Here is a 24,319-nt window from a genome sequence, read left to right as displayed (position 1 = left end):
GCTATAGCCTCAAGCCTCTAATTGTATCAACAAATACACCTTTTTCTCATCTGGTCACGCGCAAAAGAATCCGACTGTGACTTGGTACCACAAATATGATATATAATAATATACCTATGGTGAATCTTTAGCCTCCTGAAGGCGGTGCACCTTCATCCTTCTCCAATTCACCATAACTATGATTCAGATCTGACCCTTTTTCTTCATTCCCAGACCCAGAAACAGAGTGTTCACCCGAAAAGTCTACATCTTGTTCGTTACTATGAGTAATTGGCCCGTGTTCTTCGGCCCCATCCTCGGGTGCAGCATTACTGTGAGTCATTGACCCATGTTCTTCGTTTCCGTCCTCTGGTGCAGCATTACTGTGAGTCATTGACCCGTGTTCTTCATTTCCGTCCTCCGGTGCAGCATTACTGTGAGTCATTGACCTGTGTTCTTCATTTCCGTCCTCCGGTGCAGCATTACTGTGAGTCGTTGACCCGTGTTCTTCATTTCCGTCCTCTGGTGCAGCATTACTGTGAGCCGTTGACCCGTGTTCTTCACTCCCATTCTTCTCTGACTCAGAATTACTATGAGTTGACTTTTTTTCTTCATTCATGTCATCCACTGCAGCATTAGTATGAGCTGACCTTTCATCATTCTCATCCTTCTCAGATGCAGAATTGCTATGAGTTGACTTTTCATCATTCCCATCCTTATCGGATGCACCATTACTGTTACTACTCGACCCTTTCTCTTCATTATCGTCTTTGTCAGATGCAGCATTACTATGAGTTGACTCCTCTTCAACTTCATTATCAGATTCAGAAGTAGTAGATGAAGATTTGGAGCTTTCTTCAACCATATCAATTAGAACCCTATCAATATGACTTAATATATCTCCATCCGACTCTTCATCTTCTTCATTATCTTCCTCTTCTACTTCCACCTCATCTTCACCGCCTGATCTATCACTATATTCTTCTCTAGAATATTCATCCGAATCATCATGTTCATCACTTGGGTTATCTTCATCTTCATTTTCAAACGCGTCGCCAGCATTATCATATTCAAACATATGGTCTTGGCTAAAGTCAAGGTGCAAACGTTCTGTGAAGGTGGTTTCGTCCTCTTCGCTGGAGCTTGAACTTGTGCTCTCGGTCTTTATGGAATTTGTGTTTTCTTGGAACGCCACGTCATCTGAATTTGATTTAGTAGGTTCGTTTGTTGCGGGAAAAGACTGGAAATTGTCCCAATCATCATCATCCTCATCACCACCATCATGCTCTTCTTTTTCTTCATTTGCATGGTCGTTGACTTTATTGACTATTGGAGGAGGCGGAATAATTTCTTCTCTTTGTGATGGCATTTTGATCACCAAAGGTGGAATAGAGGATTTAGGCGCGGTTGAAATTTGTTCTTGTGTTACTGACGCACGGATTACATCCTGAATGTGCAAAAATTGGTTGTCAGGATAAAATAAGTTTGATTTCACTCATTTTGTAAGACAATAACAACACGAACAAGAAATAATTTAAAGTATTCATTTAAACCTGCAGTTTTTGCCTTCGTGTAACTGGCATTGTTAATAAAGCATCCTTGAAGTAGACTGCAGATGTTGGGCTTTGAGCAAGTTGAGAAACAAGTCTTATGGAAGCGCTTTTTAAATCATTGACCTCCTATAATAAAAATGCATAAATTGGATATTCCTAAAATATTATCAAAACAAAATAAAAGGTTTGGTTTTGTTATCACCTGAGAGAAATCATTTTCTGAAGCTAACAAAACCATAACAATTGCTTCAAGAAGAAGGCTCATCGAACTTCTTTGAGATTCTGGTGCTTTAGAGGATGTATGCAAAAGCATCAAGATTTTCAAACAATCTCCAGCAACGGTTACTGCTTCCCTTTTAACAGGTTTCTGTCAAAAATAACAATTTTCAAAATTATGAAAACCATAGACTGGAAATCAGAAATGAGAGGGAAATTCAATTGAAATAATACCTTTAAAACTTGCTTGATGACCTTAAAAATATCATTAAGAAGCTCCCCAATAAAGAATGTTAGAAATGTGTTGTTTTCAGTACTGGAATCGCGTAGTATACCTATTAGTGTTTGCAAGGTGATGGCCTGAACCTGCACACATTTTTATTTTGTAAGATGTCTTATATATTATAATCTTTTTTGCTGCAGGTGTTGAATGCTCTAACCTGTATGTTTTGATCATTAAGAACCTGACGGAAAGAATTTGTGCATAGCCATAACATGCTGTAGAATACGGGTTTATTCTCTTGATTCTCTCTAATAAGTTCGATCTCATATGTTAATTTAGCAAATGTGATAATCTGCTCAAGAGAGAAAACAAGCTTCTTTAACGATAATTGGGAGTTAGTCATCTTGTCCTCTGACAAATGAATGCTCTTGACACAGTTATTGGTTAGATTAACATTCATATTAAGACAAGCCCTGGTCATAGTCCTTAAATAGCAAAGATCATCATCATCCAGTGTGGGTTTTCCTGCCAAACAGGTTAAAAAATGATATACTGCAATAGGTTATAAAAAATGCATAATAAATATTGAATAAAATAAGGCTCACCAATAAGGAGCTTTTTCAGAATGGTGACCAGAGATTGAACATAATTAACAGGTTTCAACAAGAATGCATCATTTGAAGCTTCTCCAACGCATTTATATCCAATAATGAGAAACGCCAATGCTAGTTGAACTTGCTTCTGTTCAAATGTTAATAAAATGATAAAATATATTAAAAGAATTATTAGTATGTGGTTGATGAGGAAACAGTTACCTTGGGATCTAGACGCATCAAAAGATTTGTTGCTGTAGTAAAAGATAGAGAAATTTTATCCTCCCAGGTTGAGTGACTGGATGGAGTTGCATTGGCACTGACACAAAGCAAAATAATATTTAAAAAAATGGTAATTTATGGTTATAACTTTATTACATAACTAGTCCTGAAAGTAAGTAGACGGCAAAGAGTTTGTTGTTTTGAGTTACCTTTGTAGAAATTTGAACATGAATGACATACAAAGTTCAGCAGCTTGATACGCAAAATCTTCAGTTTCAATGAAATCTTTAGGGCAGTTCTTAACAATCTGTAGAAGAAGCATGCATCAAACTTTCACCCCGAATACAACTAAAAAATTGACTACAGTGCCATAAGTTTAAAATTAACCATTTATTATTTACCTGTGATAGAACTGAGATTGCATGACTATCCAATATATCCTCCATGAAGACGTAATATGAAAAGACCTATATTCATAAAGGTTAACCTTGCTACTAAATAAGAAACCCAAATAACTGATAGCATCATTTATAAGAGTAAAGACGCTGACAAACAGATATTGAATTAAGGGTTAAGACACTTTAAAAAATCACCTGCAGCAATTCCTTGCATATATCAATAGTAAGAAATCCAGTCTGGAAAAACTTTTCAGCAGAAAGAAACCCGAAAACTGGAAAAATGATTTCATAAAACTTCATAGCTTTTGAGTGTGTGTCAGCAACTGGTGAATCACTGCCAAAGTTGGATTTTACATAATCTAATGGAATAATGGTTTCATCAGGAGTAGCATGTTGTCCTTGAAAGAGAACAAGCAAAGAAAAGCTCCATAGAAACTGATAATCCTGTTGTTGTAGTTCCACCATATTGTATCCAGAGAAAAAGACACTTTTGGATGTGTCATCTGCTGTTCTAGAAGATTCACTCACGTCCATATTTACTGGAACTGCATCAAGAGAAACTGCTTGCAAGATAAACGGCCAGGATTCTTCTAAACAATGCTTTAACTTTTTGGCAACCAAAGAGGATTGAATTCCATCAAGAAATGGTTTCCACTGGAAAAAGAACAGAGAAATTTTAATTTGAACATGCATATGAGGACGTGTGCGGAAGCTTGTTCAAAAAATATGAAGTATATAAATAGATGCATAGCTTACATGCATATGAGGACGTGTGTGGAAGCATACATAACTGTAATCCTTTAACAGAGATAACCAGTACTTGCCCAACGTATTTGAATTTTTTGAGAATAATGGTAATAGTCCAAGATATTCCTCCGGGATGCTATGCTGTCTCCTCAAGAACGCATATGTGTAACATTTGAGAGATGCATGAGCAGTTAGAAGTCTTATCTTGATCTACAAAAAAAACAGAGATTTTCAGTAGAAAGAAGATTGGGGAAAAAAAAAAGAAAAGAAAAAAAACCTAAGTGAATGAAAGGGATACCTTGCATGAAACCCATTCAGCAAATGATGGATAATAAAGGTCTTTAAAGTCCTCAAGGGGTTGAGAAAGCAGTGCAAATATACGTTTAACTGCTAACTGGTCGCCACTGATCATACCACTTGTTAATATCTGCAAAAGTCGTCTATCAGTTTACCCTAACGAAAACCAGTTTTTCACAGAATGAACTAAAGTATGTTTGTGTACTGAACCTTAGAAGCCAGCAGTAGACCTGCTTCCAAGAGAATAGGTCCAGATGATGCGTCCAATGCTGTACGAACAGCAGAAACAAGCTGGGCCTGATATTTTAAATAATATTTGGTTTTATAGTTAGTAAATAAGGTAAATGGCAGCAGATTTAAACAATATTTAGCAGCATACCTGATTCTGTTCCAATAATAAATGTCCAGGGAGCTCAGGGTCTGGTACCTTGCCAAACTAAAGATCATATACAAAAAAAATAAAAAAATAAATCCCAGTAATTATCATAACTAGTAATTGGTGTTATACATTCTTTTAATTAGATTACAGATATGTACCTTGTCCAGAATAGTACTTAGGAGACCCACACCAATTGGCCTCATGTGTTCAAATTGAATTGTGCTTATCTATGAATAATATTTTAATCACTAGTTAATAATGGCAACAGGTGGTTCCAAATGATATTATAATTAAATGACGCATCACCTGATAAGCAAGAGATATGAGCTCTTGAACATGGAGGACTAACCAGTCACAATATAACAGGTTATTGGCTCGCCGGCTTCTTGCTAATGATAGATCAAAGTGAGCAGGATTTTGACCAACTGCATCTGGTACATGACTCAAGCACCTGGTTCCAAAAGGATACATAAGTTAAACCAATCCAAATACATTGCAAGTTATTTAGTTTTTGCATATGGTAAAGAACAAAACTATAGAAGATACATGAAAAGAAGCTAAGCATGAAGCACAAACGTGTTCTGTAACTATTATTTAAATAAGATAAGATTCACATACTCTGAAGCAAATACTCTTGTTCGATATCTGAGGTATTTGTCTCTGGCAGAATTAGGTAATCCTTGAGAGTTAGAAACCATGTTCTCGTCATCTTCTCCATATGATGTGTCCCCACCAGGGCCACTAACAGAATCGTCCTCCAATTCTTTATTGGTTCTAATATTTCCACTTGACGTAGCAAGAACCTGATTAAGATTTCAACATTCAACAGTCAAATTTTCCTTTTGAGCTTCATTTTTTGTTTCTACTTTTTTCATAAAGTAGATGGGTATGTAGATACAATCACAATATTACATGATGCTTAAAAACAACATTATATAAGAAGATACACAATAATAATATTAATAGGAAGGGGAGTTAAGTGTACCAAGTTGCGACATATTGATAGCCACCTAGATGGAAATGATGGGCATGATGCATATAGCAATCGCATAATTGTATTTTTCACCAAACTCCCAATCCTGTGGTAACAAATGAAATTTTAAAAGTCACGCATTAAATAAGAAATATGTTGTATGTCTGCAGAAAGATTAGAATGTAACTATCTAATGGCATATGTTGCAGAGTAACACACATTTAACAGAGCATCATAAAACATATATAACTACAAAGTGTAAGGAATGCCACTACCGTCAAGCTGAACGATTGCCACTATTGATTATACATAATGTCATAACAGATCCTAAAAGACTATTGTCATAACAGATCCTTGACTATTGTCATAACATATCCTTAAGACTATTGGAACTTAAAGATGTATAGGAATACCGGGGATACATACTCATTGTCAGTTTCCTCATCTAGCATGTGGAACAAGTTTTCTTCTATCTGTTCATTGATAATGGAATCCTGCAATTAGTCCCATCAGTAAATTGGCATGATAAGCAGATAAGAACCAAGTTAATGCTTCTAACATAGACAATAATAGAACTCAGGGAAGATACTAAACGACAATTTGCAAGCTCACATTTTGAACTGGTACTTAAAAAACAGTAAAGAAGCAACCGCTGATTATGATCAAATTAAGAAAATAGCTTCTTATATAGAAAACCCAGAAAACTTAATTTCCAATGATGTCAGGATGTAATCTATTTATTATAAGCTATACCAATAGGAAAAGAATGCTTATGCACATGAGCATCCATATAATGAGGAGAAAAATACAGTTGAAAAAGTATTTACATACCGGGTCCTTTTCAATGAGATGCCGTAGAGTGGCCACTGCAAGATGTCTCAAAGTTGGCTGTTGCAAAGGTGAAACAGTTTCAGGACCACAGAAATGCATTATAAATGTACTTTGAACGTCGTTATCAACAATTACCTGTCTTGATGAAAGAGTTGAGAGGAGGATTTTCACATGAGAATGAACTGTAACTGCTTGGGGAGCAAAGAGGACAAGTTGTTGTGTAAAGCGAACACTCCTGTCAGATTAGCAAAACAATACATACATAAAAGGTCTAAAACAAATAGTATGTAAATGAATAGTAAGGTTTACTTACTGGAGAAGTGTTGCTGTTTCTTGCTGCAAGCTTATCTCTGCAATGACAGACTGTACAAAAACACACAGTTAATTGCTGCACATAACAGAAATATATTTTCTGAGCCGTACTATTATTATCGTAAAACAAAAAGAAAATGAAAAGCTGAAAGAAAAAAATAACCTTGCAGCGGGAAAAGAATATACTTCCAGGGTGCAGTTCAGGACCAAGAACAGCAACTACTGCATTTATGAGGTGACCTATTTCTTGCTGAAGCACAACCCATCCATTCTCCTCTGACAAAAGGATGTCCAAAGCAAGCCCAAGTGTGGCCTGCAGATAGATTATAAATTTATAATAAATGATATAAATGCTCCAAATTTTTGTTACATTAGAGAGAAGAAGTGGAGAAATAAAAAAGGATAATACCTGAACATGTGACACATATGACAAGCCAGCAGCTTCTACAGTTAAAAGAAGTCCATGCAAAGCCCATACTTGTAAACTAGGTATTGGACTCTTAGCTAGTAATGAGATAGTGCTCACAGTGGAAGGTACTAAAGTCGATAATGCCATCCCTCCTGCACTGCAGGCAACATGTCAACGATGAAATCTTTTCCTTTCAGAAAAACCCAAAAATATCATGTCAATATTATAATGATGTTTTAGATGATGTAGCATACCTGCGGTGGATGCAACCAAGAGCAAGAGCAATTGATCCAGCATAGTTAGAATCTGTTGCCCCAGTTACATCAGCAAGCAGTGATCTAGTCTGGTTGAAACAAAAGAATATATGGATCAGAAATTTGAACATGCCACATGATTAATATGCACAATAATATTTATAAAACTAAAATCATAACTTTATTTATGTAAGTATGGTGAAAAATATACCAATCTGGCAGTAAACGTATCGTTTCCTAGGCGAGCTAATAGACCAATCCCTTCTGATGATGCTCTGCGTTGTGATTCACAGATTGCCCCCTCAGCTAGAATACCCTGTCACAGAAAAAAGTAACTTTTAATAACCAATTAAAAAGTAAAACGTAAAATCAAATCATAAAGAACCTGAAAGATCCCCTGTATTGCATTTAATGTATCCATATCTAGTGATTGGGGTCGTAATGCAACCATGGCCTAGAAAAAGGTATAATGAGCCAATATTAGACCGGTTTCGGATATGTATGTTGTTAATGAAACAAAGAGAGTATTAGCACCTTTAACCCAGAAAGTAATCCCACGCATACGTTTGTGACATTAGCTGCATGGTAAGCATGTTTCTTTCCAGTTTTTAGACACTGTTCAAGTATGCTAAGAAGTGATAACATCCCACTACTATCCTGGGGTAATATTGAGATTAAGTTAAAATTGGCATCCAAAAATGTTTAACAACCATTAAAAAAAAGGAAAGGAATGCACACTAAGAAAATACTACCTGAGTAGCAAACATGACCCCAAAGCAAAGAACCATTTGGTTTACCAGCATCTTGCTAATAGTCTCCGGCTGCATATTCAACCAATAAGTGTAGCAAATACAATTTCACTAAAGAATACAAATACTAATTTAGAAATAAAGTTAAAACAGACAATATTGAAGACCCAAGAAGCTACATATTCAGAAAATGAACTTGAAGAATATTCAACTACATCAAAACACATAGGTACATTGTACACAATGGTTTAGCCAGCAGATGAATCAAGATTAAATACTTATAAGACTTTCTTCCTTTATAACAAGGAATATATATGCGTGTCTGTGTATCAGAGGATAATCCATTCTACCTGAGGAAAACTAGGGAGCTCATTCTCCCAAACACAAGGCAAAACACCATCTTTTCCACCTTGAAATGCTCGAAACTCATCTTCAAACCAATCCCTATGTGCCAACAAGAATAAACAACTACATATTTTCAACGAAAAAAGAGTCTGCACACACGCAGAATTTTTAAGAATCATGGATCCAATGTTTGAGATTGCAAACAAGGACCAATGTAGTTTATATGTATATACCTTCCAGGAATCCAAGGACCTAACCAAGCATCTCTGCTGTCCAAAAGTATCCTCAAATAGGAGCTTTCTTCATACTTGGATGCTTCTCTGTTTCCCAAAACCCATAAAAGGTTATAAGACGAATAGATGTAACAACGATTGCAGTGAAATCCACCATGACATAAAAAAGTATACAGAAACATAGGATTCTGCATAGAAATACACATTAATTACCTGAACGGACTTGTGCATATTTGAATAAGTTGAGGATGGTCACTCTTGTATGCCATTGGATCATAAAGTGACTGATAAGCTATCAGTATTCTGCTGATGAATACATCCATAAAAGGCTTTGCATCATTCGCCTTGATTGATACGGAAGAAATATAGGATAATGCCCTGTTATTCATCATACATTGTGTTAATACAATTACACTGTGTTCCCGAGTTTCATTTAAAGGAGGAAAAGGAAGGAAAATGAGGGATGGAAAACATTTGTTGTGTTCCCGAGTTTCATTTAAAGAAGGAAAGGGAAGGAAAATATAAAAAGGGTGTTCCCGAGTTTCATTAAAGGAAAGAAAAGGAGGGAGGGGAGAGAAACTAAAGAGTAAAATAAGAAAAATTGTGTCTTTCCAAATTGGAAAGATTAGAAAGGAAAGAAAATAAAAAAGAAAGAGATGATGCCAAAAGAAAAGATAAGAATAAAATTTTCTTTTCCTTCCCTTTCTGTTCATAAATGAACTCGGGTAGCTGAAATATAGTATTAGCATTATTTGATTTTAGTCATACCGACTAAGGTATAACAGTACTGGTTGGAGCAAGATCCCTTTGTTCAAAGCATCAGGAGAAACAAAACATCTTATAAATGCTATTAGGGCATCAACTGCAGCAGACCACACTCTAGAAAAAAAAACACAGGAAATGTTAATTCAACTAAACAACATTTATATTATAGAAGTCATATCTAAACAAAATGGCAAAAATGTTAAACCTTATTTTAGAAGACAGATCCTCTGTTGGATCTACTTGATGATCTTGGGCACGACTAAAGACATCAGTCCATAAAGAAAGAATATCAAACACTTGATCTTCCATCTCCTGTACAATTCATGGGCACCTTTAATAATCAAGAAGTATGTCATAATAATATCATCAAAAGTAAAGATAAATAAATAGATAACTAGCCTCCTTTGGCATGGAAGACAACAGGGATGATAAAAGCAACCATCCAGCTTCTTTTTCAACTGTTGCAACCACAGGATTTCGACTAGTTTCTGTAAGCATTTTTCTAGCAACATCAAGCATTGTTCTGGGCAATCTATGCACAAAAATAAATAAGAATGACTAATCATTATTTCAGCATTATAAAAATGTCAACCAAAGTGCATATGAAAAGTGGATGTTACCTGGCTGGATAACCAAGAGGTAGCTTTGGGGAAACAGATGCAAGTGCAGCCAAAACTGTAGCTTGTCCACTTAAAGAATCAAGCTCAATCCTCAGATTGGGTCCCTATACACCATGTGAGAAAAGAAGATACATAAGTATTTGAGAATTAAATAAGAATAAAGATACTAACATAGTAACATTGACAGCAATACAGCTTTCTAGCAGTTTAACAGAAATAAAGATATTAGCATTGACATAATACTTAATATATACTATTCTTGTTCAAGAGACTGTTAACAAGTATGAATTTGTGAGATAATGTTATTTAGTGATTGAAGGCAACGAATCTGATCATTTCAGGCTGGGAAAACATACATTTTGATCAAACAAGGAAAAGATATACAATCTACCAAAGTCCCAAGCAATTTCAGAGTAAATATATTCAGATTATCAGCCGGGTAAAAACTGATTAAATTTTAATCTTTTATGAAAAAGAAAATGCATCTCATGTCATACCTTCTCAAATGCCACATTTTCTCTTAGTGCCTTTAGTGTGGTGACCCCATAATTAACCAAACCACCAACACATGTTGGATCAATCTCTGCCAGTGCACGCAATGTCAAGGCTGACTCAGCACGTACCTAGCAAACATGTTGAATCCAAAACTTCAAATAAGCACTTAGAAATTGAAAGAACCGAACAGATAGAATATACGTAGATTGTAAAATTGTCAATCTTTTACCAAATCATAAAAAAAATGCAAAACAAAGTCAGAAACAAAAGAAATGTAATGGAAGATTGATAAAAATTAAATTATTTTCAATTATTAGACAAGTATGAGGCAATATGCATCTCATATTTAACTGAAAAAGAATAACATAAAATAATATCATACAAGTGGTGAAGAGTTAGACAGTGCTGCTACAGCTGTGTCATCAAGAACCTCCTTGAATTCAACTGGAACCTGAAAAATGAAAAAGAAAACCGTAAGTAACCCACAGTCACAAGTTAACCTGTCAAGATGCATTTGGCAACCTTAGTCTCATGTGTCATAAGTAATTACAGAAAACAACCTCAAAAAGCCTTACCTCTCCTAGCGTTTTTAGCGCGTATGATAAAGTGCGTAAAGCGGCAATTTTCATTGATGGACTTGCATCGTGGGACTGAAGCTGTAACAGAAAATTCACACCAAACCGTTGAAACTAAAAAAATCAAGATCATAACATATAATGAGTAGACATATACGAGTCATTTAGAAAACCTGCTTCCCAATATTAACTAAGAAGACCCTTTGTGTCGGCTCAGTCATTTGATCAATCACACCAACACGCAGGATATAAACAACACATGCCTACAAGAAAATACAAAAACATATATTAGAAAGTTGAGAAACTCTTTTGATTGAAACCGCTAAGAACCAACTCTGTTAAGATCCATAGAAAGTAAAATAATCAAATTATCTAGCAAAATACAGGTTGCAACTACATAATGATGTAGCTCATTTGCTTCACAAACATGTAGTTGACTCAAATTACTTGATTATTCAATCCTGGTACTTATAAGAACTTTATTTTTTTAGAAAAAAGGTGTAGAATCTACATATTAGAAAGTAGAGAACTCAGTATGTGTAAAATCATTGCACTTCAATTTAGAATTAACCTGAGATATTCACAAAAACAATTCAGCGGGACAGTAATAGTGGGCACTTACTAATCTTAATCTAGACTTTGGTTTGCTACTAACTGCCACTAGATACCAATTTTTCTTTTATTCTCGTTTGTCCTAAATATACTATGAATTTTTTTTTCTCAGGTCATCACCTCAAGAAAAAAAAAAGGTTAAGGCTACAAAATAATAAGGAATTACCAATGATTGTGCATCTACAGAAGAATCTGTACGAAGCATATCCATAATCTGCACAAGATAGTTTTGAAGCTCGGTATCTGGATGCATATACTTAAGACGAATGGCCTGAAAGTATTTTAAGAAAAACTTTATAGCCTTATTCATAAAATAAGATATTAGAAAATAAAACGATTGAATCACTTCAGAATTTGCAACTGCTCAAGAAAAAATAGTGAAATGTGCATGTAAACAGCAATTCACCAATTATAAGGATAAATGTTGCTGACAAAATCATGAGAACCAGCAATAGGCACAACTTACTTGTAGGAAAAAAACCCATGATAAAGTTAGACAAACTCGCAAATTCGTTGAACGAGGTCCGCTTGCTGAAAAAATAATATATTTACCAAAATATAGCATAAATTGAGAAAACCCAATGCATTAAAGTTCAAATTTTATAAGATCCTTTCACAAGTAAAGCTATTTCTGTTCAATGAAGTTTTACATTTCAGTTTACTTCTATTTTCCTTAAACGACCCTTACCTTTATTGAAGTGAGATATAAGATGTTTTTGTAAACTCCCCTCAAGTTTTTTCGGATTAGACTGATTTTTCCCCTTTGGTTGCACCTAGAAGAATAAAAGCGTAATATGGTCATGACAAAACAAAATATACTGCATGAAAATAAAGAAATAAATTTGAGACCCGAATGGCATACCTGTGCTTGAGGGTTCATTCCTAGAGCAAGCAAGGCTCCCAAAGCTTCTGCAAAAGCATCCCTAACCGATGATTCACGATCTTCAAGAGCCTTATAAGATGAGTTAATATTAGATAAGAAACCATAAAGTAACATACTAATTGACAATTTACGCATTAAATGGACAATTTTTATATTTGTTCTCTTAAGGGTCAAATGGGTTAACTCATAAAACTTAACTAAAAGTCAAACAAGTCGAAACTCAAACACCCAAAGTGTATTCAGAATGTATAAAACCCCTGTTTATTAAAATAAATTAGATTCTTTTTGTATAATATTGTTTTTGTAATGATAATGCATTTGATATGTATAAAATTCAATAAACGAAATACAAAAAGAAAGTGTTTACAAGTCGCCGACATGTTAGTTGCAACCCGTTCTAATCCATTACCCAACCTGCCCATCTTGATACCTTGACACAATGAGCGGCGGAATTTTCAAGCTCTCCAACCCCTAAACCGGGTCCACCAATATTAGCAAAAGCTTTCAAACATCTTGCAGCAGCTTTCCTAACAATAAATGATTTATCTCCAACACCCATCCGCATAATTATTCTGAATGCTTCTGCATATGCAGGAAAAGAGCCATTGCCTTCAGAACCTTCCAGCGCATTTCTAAGCATTTGCAAAGCCTCTCGTCTCACATAATCCTAGAATAAAGCAGTAAGAAACTTGGTGTAACAGAAAAATAATCACATAATTAATTATCAATAATATGGATTAAATAGAAGTAGAGAATGGGAAGAGTTCACATAGTAACTAGCATTTCTAGGGTACACTTTTTCTCCCGAGTAAATCCATTATACATATGACAGGTGTAATAGGAATTTAAATTCATTTGCTAAATATCATTGCACTTACTAAGTATATTCTAACGTTGTTATTGAAAAAAGTAAGTGTTTTCCCCTTTTTTCAAGCCAAAATTATAATAATTGTGGGCCAATAACAATTACACTGTCAGATTGCAGAATTTGGCCCTTGTTGATGTTTAAGGGATAGTTCAGTATGTAAATAAATTGCTTAATTACCTCTACAAAATAAAACAATAACAGAATTGAAAAATGATAATTATTAGTTGTACACGTAGCTGTGATGATAGTAGACATTAGAACTTAGAAGGTAACATTGGCTTAAAATATTAGGTGGTAAAATAATCCTCGGTTATGTGGATAACACAAAAAGAAAACCAAAATTATTACCATCCCAAAGGAATAATTGTTTTTATGATGTCAACATATTTGAGGATTATACCAACATGAGATAATAAGTCTATATTACCTTCTAAGTTCCAGTATCATCACTACTATTATACACATAATTTGAACTTCCCCTAAACCCAACAAGTAATCAAAGAGAATCAACAATGATTCATGGCACATGTTGTAACGTGAAGTACTGCAAAACAAGAAATGATCTCGAATGTTACCTCAGAAAACTTCATCAATTTTGCTACATTGCTTGTAGTAGCAAGCAAACCAGATGTAATTTTCTTTCCAAATAACCGATATAGCTCCCCCAAGCATTGTGCAGCACCTGTATTCACAATGGCACAACAGAAAACACATTAAAAAGTTCACCTTGACAATATAAACTCAAATACTGATTGTATGATCTCTTATATGCAACTGCGGTCTAATAAGAACAAAGTACTAGAGAATATAGATCGTATAAGTACATGACCATTATAAAATAGACAGATAAAGTTTGTATCAAATGTGGACATGCATGCAACAGAATTCAAAGTTGAAAAAATGAACAAACCAGCTATTCGCAAAGGCTCGCTTTTCTTTCCATCAGAGATAAAGCCCTGTAAAGAGCTGACTCTTGAGTAGATTGATATAGTGTCCCCCTTATAAATGATTTTGCCCATTGCTGTAGATGCCAGATGGCGTACAGGGCGCCTTGCACCAAGAACCAGCAAAGAAAATAGTGCTTCCTCGCATTTCCTTTGCCACAAAAGTACAGACTCCTGAAAATTTCAATTCAATTATTCAAATGTATAAATCTTAAATTGCAACTCCCTCCATTCTTAATTAAAAGGCCCATGCTTGACTTAAGAGATTAATAACCTACTTGTCGATTCAAGATTTACTTACTATAAAGTTTTGTTTCTGAGACTAGTCCAGTTTTCAATTGACCATAACGCATTTCTATCTCCAGTGTTGCTAGTACCGGATTCAGGTTTGATAATTGATTAACCTTGAATTATTCCAAATCCAAATTTTTTATTACTTTTACGCTACAGTATCCTTTTTTAACCATCCAAACTTATGTCAACTCCAAAGCTAAAGCAATTAGTTCATCTCTCTATCTTCAAATGCTAATTATTTTGCTCAAACAGAGTGAATGCTACCTAAATCAATGTCTAAATTGAACACATGTTCTTTATCTCATAAGCTCAACACGTCACTTTACCAATCAAGTGATGCCATTATACATACGTATACATTGTATTCCTCTGGAGTCAAGAAGTAATTTCAATGTGCAATTTAAAGCCACAATAGGAGTCAGTCATATCGTCTAGTTCCAATAATTGCTATGGATTTTTCCATTCCACCTATAACTAAACAAGCTTGACATTACAGATTGGATTTCAGTTAACCAAATTACGAGCATTTAACTAGTTAGAAAAGAAGCAAATACTATAGGAAGCTACGTAACACTAATTGTGAAAAAATAGCATTCAACTGCCTGCAAGTTTTGGAATCGTAAAAGGAACAAAATCTTCATGAGACACAGATTGAATACATGTTTCTTTAGGTCATAAGCTCAATGCGATCACTCGATCCAACCATCACTTTACCAATCAAGTAATTCCATTATACATACATACATACATACATACATACTGTATTCGTATTCCTCTAGAGTCTGGAAGTAGTTTCAATGTGAAATTCAAAGTCACAATAGGAGCCTGTCATATTGTCTAGTTCCAGTAATAACTATGGTTTATTGAATAAACTTAATTCGATTTCACATTTAGCTAACCTAAGGTCACAGATTATTATTATGTGCATTAAAGTAGTTAAGGAAGAAGCAAATGGTAAAGGAAGCTAGGAATGATGAAGAAATTGAAATAGGTTTAGGAATGGTGATACCTTGGGTTCTTCATCAATGGAGGAAATGAGATCGGAAAGAAGATCGAAGCAGAGGAGTGGATCAGGTAGCTTGTGAGATGCGGAGGCCACTATAGATTCCAATTGTGCCACCAGCACTCCGAATCTCGATAGAGGTACGTTCTCTCGTACGTAATTCTTCGCCATTGGACTGCTGCCTGCTACTTCAGTATTGCCAGAGCAAGATCAACCATGAGAAGGAGAAATAGAAGCCCCAACAAAGCATGATGATGATGATGATGATGATGATGATGATGATGGACTATAGGGCAAAAACACTCTCCCTTGTGTTTATTTATTTGGGAGACTCAAATGAAAAACAAAGTATTACTCGATGGGCATAGACCAACGATTAATAGGATTGTAATTTATATGATTTTTTTTATATGTATATACCTAAATTTATATTTATAAAATTTTCAGTTTTGACCGATCATCAGTGATTAATCAAAGATAGTTGGTGGAGTACCGGTGATTAAGCAGATATTAAAATTTTTACAGCCATATATATTGCTTTCACATGTGAAAAAGGTTATAAGGAAACATTTTAAGTTCGTTCACAAAAGCTATGTGGTTGTATAGCCTTGTACGGTTGTTAAACGTTAAAATGATAAATTGGTGCTCCGGTGTTATTAAGCTTGTTTAATTAATTATCACTCTCACTTGGCACTTAATACTCACCCTTCTACTATGGAAAACTACCAGTATCGCATTCTAAAGACATCCCTTATATCGCAATAATATTTTTATCATCATTTAGAAGATCAAGCGAAAGAAGGAGTTGCAAACAAGTTTCAATATATATCTTCATTGAATTATTTGGTAATCGTTACCATGGTTTGGTGGATTGCCACCATCTCTAGTTAGTTATCGCCAAACGTAGTCTGCTCATTTAATCGTCAAATAAAAAAAAAACTTTTTAGACAAAAGTCGTAAAAATAACCAAACTGGAAGATTTTGTTGCATTTTACGGTTAGTTGTACAAAATGAGAAAGGAGCTAAAAACGACGTCGTATAACTCATAAAAATCTTAAAACCAAACCAAAAGAACCCTAAAAAACCACTTTCAGTCTTAACTCGACGCACTTTTCTTCCATCTATCGACTCGATCTTCTCCGTCACCGTGACTGGGTCTTCTTCAAGATCCAGATCAACCAAAGGTAAGGTAAGGTAAGGTAAGGTACACCTCACATTTCTTTCATCACTTTTTACACTCATATTTGTTTTTTTAAATTCCAGATGTCTGTGCGAGTTCTGAACCCTAACGCCGAAGTGCTCAACAAATCCGCCGCACTTCACATGAACATCAACGCCGCCAAGGGCTTACAGGACGTTCTCAAGAGTAACCTTGGTCCTAAAGGCACTATTAAGATGTTAGTTAGCCTCTTCTTTCTTTCTTTATTATTTTTTATTCTTCTCATTTTCCTTTTATGCTGATTCTTATATAACTCTTACTCATAGGCTTGTTGGAGGAGCTGGAGATATCAAGTTAACCAAGGATGGCAACACTTTACTCAAAGAAATGGTTTCTTTCTTTCTTTTTTCCACTGAATATATTTTATGATATTAGTATTATTAACATAGGGGTGGGTTCTAGTGAAAACTCCACCGAAAGAGAAAACTTAAAAACTCATAAAAAACTATTTTTAACTTTTAAATTTTTTTTAAGTTTCTTTTTTCCGTTATTCTTATATATTGTTATTGGTTTTAAAAAAAAAGAAAAGAAAAAAAAAACCTTGTCGGTATAGTGCGCATGTGTAATAGTGTGTATTGCATATATGCAAAAGTGTTTGCATTGCATAGAATACAACACTATTGCACGTATTTGATACACACTATTGTATATATGCAATATAAGACTAATACACACATTGAATACATATTAGTACGTATGTGTAATACAACATTAACGCACATGTGCACCACATAGACTTTTATTTTATTATTATTATTATTATTTTCCATTATAATCAACACTACTACACATATACAATACACAAATATTTGAATATATGCAATTAAACACTATTAAACTCAAAAATACATAGTAATACACATGTGTAATACAACGGTATCACACAATAATACATATGTGCATTACAGCGGGTTTTACAACGGTATCGCACAATAATACATATGTGCATTACAGCGGGTTTTTTTTTATTATTTTTTTTTTCAAGCAAAGGGTAAAAAAGTATAAGAATAATGGCAAAAACAGAAATTTGAAAATATTTTTTTATTTTTAATTAAAAATAATTCTTTAGGAGTTTTTAAGTTTTCTCTCTAAAGATGAGTTTTCTCTTGATCCTCTCCCTTTAACATATGTACTAAAATGCTAAACTAAGTATGGCCAGAGGTACTTATTTCATACACTTCAAACTAATTACCTTCTGTTTTGTTGATATTAAAATTAAAGTTTCAACTTTAGATCTGTTTTATTGGAGATTGATATTAACTTTTCCATGTTTAAAACTTGCTGCTATTTTATTTATTTTGAAAATTGCCACCTTTGGATTGATGTCTTCTAATATAAGCTATCAAATGGTTCTCTAACTCACTTAGCACTTACAGCATGGTGTATAGGCTTTTAGCAGACTTTTTTTTTGTGTTAATAGGTTATCAAATGCGATAGGGGCACTCAATCCGCATAGGCCTTGCCTGAGGCCTAGGCACAAGGCGCGAAAAAAGTGAGGGCCTAAGAAAAAAAATGCATTTAAATGAAAAAATGAAAAAATATACTACGTGTATGAAAATAATATTATTCTTCAAATAAAATCAACAAAAGCTATTATATAACATTTAATATATTCTGATTAGTATCAAAAGTTCTAAAGTAGTCAAGATTCAAATGTAATTCCAAAACTTGAATAACAAAATGTTCAATGTAATTCTATTGGTCTCTCCTAGACCTAAGTTTCAATAGCACTTATTGCGTTAATTTTCTCAGCTTTTATCTTCTCACGATCCTGTCATAGACAATGCCGAAGCGCTCATCTAGGAACTAAAAGCGCATTCATTGGGCCTTGTTTGAAAAATGGGCCTAGGCGCAAGAAACGGGGGCTTTTAATAACTATGGTCAATTGCCATATGACACTATCAGAATTTTAGTTGTAGACTTGTAGCCTATGGTACTGTGATTTACACTTTATTTATAGCAGGATTACTTTATCAAGAATATGAAAAGAAAATGTTGCGTTTATTTATGTTAGGAGCCATGTTGATATATCTGTAGTATAGTAATTGATTTTCTTTTAACTTTGGTATGCTGGTATAGTTCTTTTCGTTCTGCTATATTAAATTATTTTGGAGTTTGTATACAAGTTTTAGGTGGGGCGGTTATTTACCACTTCTAAATTTCACTAGGAAAAATTGATACTTATTGGACGCCTTAAATAGATCTATGAGTGGCGTTAAATATGTAGCATGTCTCACTTTTGCATTCTAAAAGTTTTAATGTTGTTATTTGAATATTTTCTTGAGCGGAAGGATCATTTTATATACATTAATTCTTGTTTTGTTACATCTTTATCGTGCTTCTTTTGTAGAGATTGATATTTTTATTTTATGGTTACAGCAAATTCAAAATCCAACTGCCATTATGATTGCAAGAACAGCTGTTGCCCAAGATGATGCTAGTGGTGATGGAACAACTTCTACAGTCATTTTCATTGGGGAGCTAATGAAACAGGCTGAGCGTTGTATTGATGAAGGTTTCTTATTATTCTAGTTATTTAGTTTGCTTGTTAATTCAGTTTTTATTGTTTATTTATGAAATTCTAAATTTAAGTGCGAATATTTTATTGCTGTTTATGCAGGGATGCATCCACGCGTTGTGGTTGATGGTTTTGAAATTGCCAAGAAAGCCACGCTGGAATTTCTTGAAAAGTTTAAGACTCCTGTAGTGATGGGTAATGAACCCGATAAAGAGACGCTAAAAATGGTGGCAAGAACAACATTGAGAACTAAGGTTTTTTTAACTAATTCACACCTTTTTTATCTTGTAAATATTTGTTTGGTTGGTTTTCTTTCTAGTATGTTATTTTCTTTTTAAAATTGTTGTGCAGTTGTATGAAGCTTTAGCAGACCAGTTAACCGACATAGTTGTGAACTCAGTGAGATTTCTACACAATTAAATCTACTTGATAGATAAATATTGTAAATTTCGTTTATGTTGTAGCTGAAAGTTATTTTATGTTTTGTTGTATTGTAGGTGCTTTGTGTTCGCAAGCCTGAAGAAGCTATTGATCTTTTTATGGTTGAGATTATGCACATGCGCCATAAGTTTGATGTAGACACTCGATTGGTATGTTATATGTGAATAGTGATTATATTTGTTATGCGGATTAAAATTTTATTTTATTTGATTTTCTGATTATGTTGTTGGATAGGTCGAGGGCCTTGTTCTTGATCACGGGTCCAGACATCCCGATATGAAAAGGCGAGCAGAGAATTGTCACATCTTGACCTGCAATGTATCATTGGAATATGAGAAAAGGTAGCATATACTTTGAATTAAGCAGATGTGAATTTGTTTTTTCACTTTTATGTTTTCATTAAAATAGCCTGTTGATTATTTTTCAGTGAAATCAATGCTGGATTTTTCTACTCAAATGCGGAGCAGAGAGAAGCAATGGTTGCTGCTGAGAGACGTTCGGTAGATGAAAGAGTCAGAAAAGTCATTGCTCTGAAAAACAAGGTATTTGTTATTATTTTTATTTTTTCTGGTGAAAAATAGTTTAAATTGAAGTTTTAATTCTAATAAGATTTTCATTCTCGTGGTTTGTAGGTGTGTGGTCCCGAAGACAACTTTGTTGTTATTAATCAGAAAGGAATCGATCCGCCTTCATTGGATCTTCTTGCTAAAGCTGGGGTAAGTAACTATGTTATAATTCAATTTGTTTATTAACCCAGAAACTTTTTTTCCTAACCCATGCATGGTAATTTGGTAATTTTCAGATAGTTGCACTTCGAAGGGCAAAAAGGAGAAATATGGAACGTTTGGTTTTGGCATGTGGTGGGGAAGCTGTGAACTCAGTGGATGACTTAACCCCTGATTGTCTCGGTTGGGCGGGGTTGGTCTATGAACATGTTCTTGGGGAAGATAAGTATACATTTGTTGAGAATGTGAAACATCCTAATTCCTGCACAATTTTAATTAAAGGTAATTCAATATGTCATATTTTTCTACACTTTTTTAGTTATTTCTTCAATTTTGTTTATCATTACATTTTATATATATACTATTTAAGGACCAAATGACCACACGATTGCACAAATCAAGGATGCTGTTAGAGACGGATTGCGGGCAGTCAAAAATACCATTGAAGATGAGGCAGTTGTTAGAGTAAGTTTTATCTTTGACTTTAATAAGATTAAACTTTTAAAACTGATGCATATTTATATCTTATGTAACATATTTAATATGTTTTCAGGGTGCTGGTGCTTTTGAGGTTGCAGCTCGACAACATTTGGTTAATGAAGTGAAGAAAACTGTTAAAGGGGTAAATTGAACATTGCTCATACATAATTCATGGTCTTAATTCTAATTTCAATATTAACCAAGTTGTGAATGTTTTTATTTTTTGGTTTCTTGTGACTAGCGTGCTCAACTTGGTGTTCAAGCTTTTGCGGATGCTCTTCTGATTGTGCCAAAGACACTGGCTGAAAATTCTGGACTTGACACGCAAGACGTTATAATTTCTTTGACTGTAATTTCTATCCCTTGACTCCTTTTTAGTTTCTATATGATACGCTAATGTACTATGAATTTGTGATAATATGACCTCACTTTAACTAAATAATTAGGGAGAGCATGACAACGGGAATGTTGTTGGACTAAATCAACACACGGGGGATCCAATTGACCCTGAGATGGAGGGTATTTTCGACAACTATGCTGTCAAGCGCCAACTCATCAACTCAGGGTATGCAAATAGACAGATTGCTTAAAAGTTAAATCCTGGAATATTTTGTGTGTATGAATTTTGTGGTATTTTTTGCAGCCCGGTAATTGCATCACAGCTGTTGCTTGTGGATGAAGTGATTCGTGCAGGCCGTAACATGCGAAAACCAACTTAAATTGTTTGATGATTTCAAAAGATTTTGTTTTGAGATTTTGACCAAGGCAGGGTGTGTTACATTTTGTAGCTGTCATTTGTGTGTAGACAGCTAAGCTATTTGTTTTGTACTAGTTTTGGGGTGTTACGTTTTAAGTTTATGTTGCTATGGAAACACGTTTTCTTGGGTCTAGTTTTCACTTTTTTTTTTTAACTATAATGTTTTTTATTTAAAACATAATTTTATAAAAAGTATACAACTTGAGTTTTTTTTTTTTAAATGCTATTATTCTCTTTTACCAGACGAAACAATATTTGGCTTTTTGAAATAAGTGTTTTCATGGAGAGCATGTAATTAGTCTTTTAATGTTTGTTTGATTATATCTCAAGATGTTGAGTTTGAAACAACACTTGTATAGTACAGTTTATAGTAAGATAAAATATCAAATGCAAGTATTGTTGTGGTTTGGATCAAAATGATTGCTTAGGGGTGCAGTGAAAGGCTATAAAATTGGGGGGATTTTCATGTGAGCAGTGGAGTGATTTTTATTTTAAGGGTGTCTCGATAAACCATGTTGTGCAATGTGTGTGGGTTGTGTTGGAGAACGAAATGATCACATTTAAACTACACTTAGCTTCGAGCTCGATGATCAGGTTAACAGAGTGAACCATTTATCTTAAGAACAAAGAGGCTAGATTGTTAAAAGTGTTGCAGGCGATGGCGGGTTCGGACATGATCACCACACCCAATATTTCGCTAAGGGTTTGATGAATATACAAGCAACTGGTTCTGATAGTTGTATACCACCTTGTTCATCTTTTTAGTATCCTTTTAACATGCTCTGTTATGTAAAAAATTGATGTAAAAATTATCATAAACGTCATTGTAGTCTTATGGTCAATGTTGATGTGTTAATGGTATTATAGTTGTGGTTTATGGTAGTATTTTGAAATTATAAAAAGAGATTTTTGTATTTTTAAAAAGCTTTTTAACTTTTCTTTTTTCACACCATAGCAAAGCGGGCTGCTTTAGGGATCCTATTAATGCAATGTATTGATTTTCTATTGATTTCTCGATCAAAACCGGTCCTCTTCTCACCAATCGATCGCATAAACATTCCATCTCATGTAACGTTACAACTTAATAATTAATTGCCATCAATAATATGCTGCAATCCTAATCAATTACTTTTTATTGGCGTTAGTTATGATTCCTTTAATTCTCGCTGTTAAATTACAGAATCTCTATAAGACGCTTCAGCCCTCAAAATCTCCTCCACTCTTCAAGTTGCGTTTTAAATTTTAATCAATCGATCATAAAGAGTTAAATATAATCATCAAAATACTCGTTTTCAAACCTTGTAATTATCAAAGAGGATTGAAAAAACAAAATAATATATCTATTCTTGACAAAACAAGAGTATCATGAAAAAAAAACTATTATTATTATTATTATTATTATTATTATTATTATTATTATTATTATTATTATTATAGTATGCATTATTTTCTTTTGCCAATAATCCATACCCTAAATGACACAAAAAAGAATTCAATTTAAAAGTAACAAGGTCTTGTATTCAAGGTGGTGTTTGGGATTGCTTATTTTCATCAACTTATAACTTATTAATTTTTTGAAAAATGATAAGGTGTTTGGGATTGTTTATATTGTGAGAAGAAAATCTTTATAAGTTACAATGTTATAACTTATTAACTTAATGAAAAATTATAAGAAGGTAAAATAAGAAATCCCAAACACCCCCTAAATCCCACGGCGACAAAATAAAGGTTTCAGTTGAGTTAAAAGTAATAATAAAAAGGAAGAAGAAAAAAAAAAGTATTATCGTATTGTATGTTGAATTTTGATATACTTTAATGAATTAATAATTTCCATAGGTAGTAACAAAATTAGCGGCAATATTGACGGTAAGGTGGGAACAAAGTGACAAACTCACTCACTCGTGTATATCATCAGATACAGGGGTGCAAATGAGCCGAGCTACTCGCGAGCTATTCGAGATCGGTTCATTAAAAAACTCGATCGAGCCGAGCTTAATCGAGCCTGAACCCGAGCTCAAGCCTAAAACAAAGCTCGTTTAATAAACGAGTATGAGCCCGAGCTTCACTTATCGAGCTCGAGCCGGCTCGCGAGCCTGCCATTTATATAATTTTTTAAAATATATATTTAAATTAATATATATATAATGGTATGAAAAAATAAATAAAAATAACTAAATAATATATATTATTTTATACATAAAATTATAATAGAAAAAAAATATATAATAATAATTATAATTATATAAAAAAATAGTTGATATATAATAAACGAGCAGAGCATGAGCCGAGCTCGAGCTTGAAAATCTAATCACGAACCGAGCTCGAGCTTTGAAAATAGATCTCGAAACGAGCCGAGCTTGAGCTCGAATTTTGTGTAAGTGAAACGAGCCTCAGGCTCAGCTCGGCT

At 34.1% G+C, this 24,319-nt stretch overlaps 2 protein-coding genes across 2 annotated transcripts; one reads left to right on the top strand and one right to left on the bottom strand.

Annotated features, from left to right (window-relative positions):
• Positions 1-127: 127 nt before the first annotated feature.
• Positions 128-15,948, bottom strand: LOC143582462 (protein SWEETIE-like). Its single transcript, XM_077065017.1, has 48 exons — positions 15,779-15,948; positions 14,442-14,649; positions 14,107-14,213; positions 13,094-13,330; positions 12,643-12,732; positions 12,469-12,553; positions 12,247-12,311; positions 11,947-12,051; positions 11,342-11,431; positions 11,169-11,249; positions 10,976-11,044; positions 10,596-10,721; positions 10,099-10,202; positions 9,878-10,010; positions 9,684-9,790; positions 9,482-9,592; positions 8,927-9,091; positions 8,714-8,800; positions 8,486-8,579; positions 8,139-8,207; positions 7,921-8,043; positions 7,772-7,840; positions 7,598-7,702; positions 7,387-7,475; positions 7,133-7,289; positions 6,887-7,036; positions 6,725-6,774; positions 6,547-6,646; positions 6,412-6,468; positions 6,007-6,074; positions 5,593-5,686; positions 5,226-5,410; positions 4,914-5,058; positions 4,766-4,834; positions 4,608-4,664; positions 4,439-4,525; positions 4,230-4,358; positions 3,941-4,141; positions 3,380-3,838; positions 3,188-3,253; positions 2,996-3,093; positions 2,787-2,883; positions 2,577-2,712; positions 2,189-2,496; positions 1,983-2,114; positions 1,735-1,899; positions 1,533-1,658; positions 128-1,426 (listed from the first exon to the last, which is right to left on the bottom strand). The coding sequence occupies exons 1-48, from the start codon at positions 15,941-15,943 to the stop codon at positions 128-130; spliced, it is 7,119 nt and encodes a 2,372-aa protein (XP_076921132.1). The 5' UTR covers positions 15,944-15,948.
• A 1,087-nt stretch (positions 15,949-17,035) lies between these two features.
• Positions 17,036-22,035, top strand: LOC143582458 (T-complex protein 1 subunit zeta 2). Its single transcript, XM_077065012.1, has 15 exons — positions 17,036-17,169; positions 17,258-17,321; positions 19,371-19,506; positions 19,612-19,763; positions 19,861-19,908; positions 20,007-20,099; positions 20,185-20,291; positions 20,378-20,492; positions 20,583-20,666; positions 20,753-20,957; positions 21,046-21,140; positions 21,229-21,297; positions 21,397-21,504; positions 21,602-21,720; positions 21,799-22,035. Exons 1-15 carry the CDS (start codon positions 17,036-17,038, stop codon positions 21,872-21,874), a joined length of 1,605 nt encoding a protein of 534 aa, XP_076921127.1. The 3' UTR covers positions 21,875-22,035.
• Positions 22,036-24,319: the final 2,284 nt, after the last annotated feature.

The sequence above is a fragment of the Bidens hawaiensis genome, unplaced genomic scaffold (assembly GCF_021521415.1).
Source record: "Bidens hawaiensis isolate Kalapana, Puna unplaced genomic scaffold, B.hawaiensis_p1.1 tig00031751_1, whole genome shotgun sequence".
NCBI classification, from domain to species: domain Eukaryota; kingdom Viridiplantae; phylum Streptophyta; class Magnoliopsida; order Asterales; family Asteraceae; genus Bidens; species Bidens hawaiensis.
The sequence above is the reverse complement of the archived record's forward strand: the minus strand, read 5'-3'. Positions and strand labels throughout refer to the sequence as shown.

Excerpts from the sequence above, each read along its gene's own strand:
- LOC143582462 (XM_077065017.1), bottom strand. The coding sequence starts at position 15,943 with ATGGCGAAGAATTACGTACGAGAGAACGTACCTCTATCGAGATTCGGA. Across the intron at positions 8,208-8,485 it reads AGCTCCCTAGTTTTCCTCAG|CCGGAGACTATTAGCAAGAT; the intron begins GTAGAATGGATT and ends TTGAATATGCAG. Across the intron at positions 8,044-8,138 it reads GGGTCATGTTTGCTACTCAG|GATAGTAGTGGGATGTTATC; the intron begins GTAGTATTTTCT and ends ATATTACCCCAG.
- LOC143582458 (XM_077065012.1), top strand. The coding sequence starts at position 17,036 with ATGTCTGTGCGAGTTCTGAACCCTAACGCCGAAGTGCTCAACAAATCC. Across the intron at positions 17,170-17,257 it reads CCTAAAGGCACTATTAAGAT|GCTTGTTGGAGGAGCTGGAG; the intron begins GTTAGTTAGCCT and ends TCTTACTCATAG. Across the intron at positions 19,909-20,006 it reads CCGACATAGTTGTGAACTCA|GTGCTTTGTGTTCGCAAGCC; the intron begins GTGAGATTTCTA and ends GTTGTATTGTAG.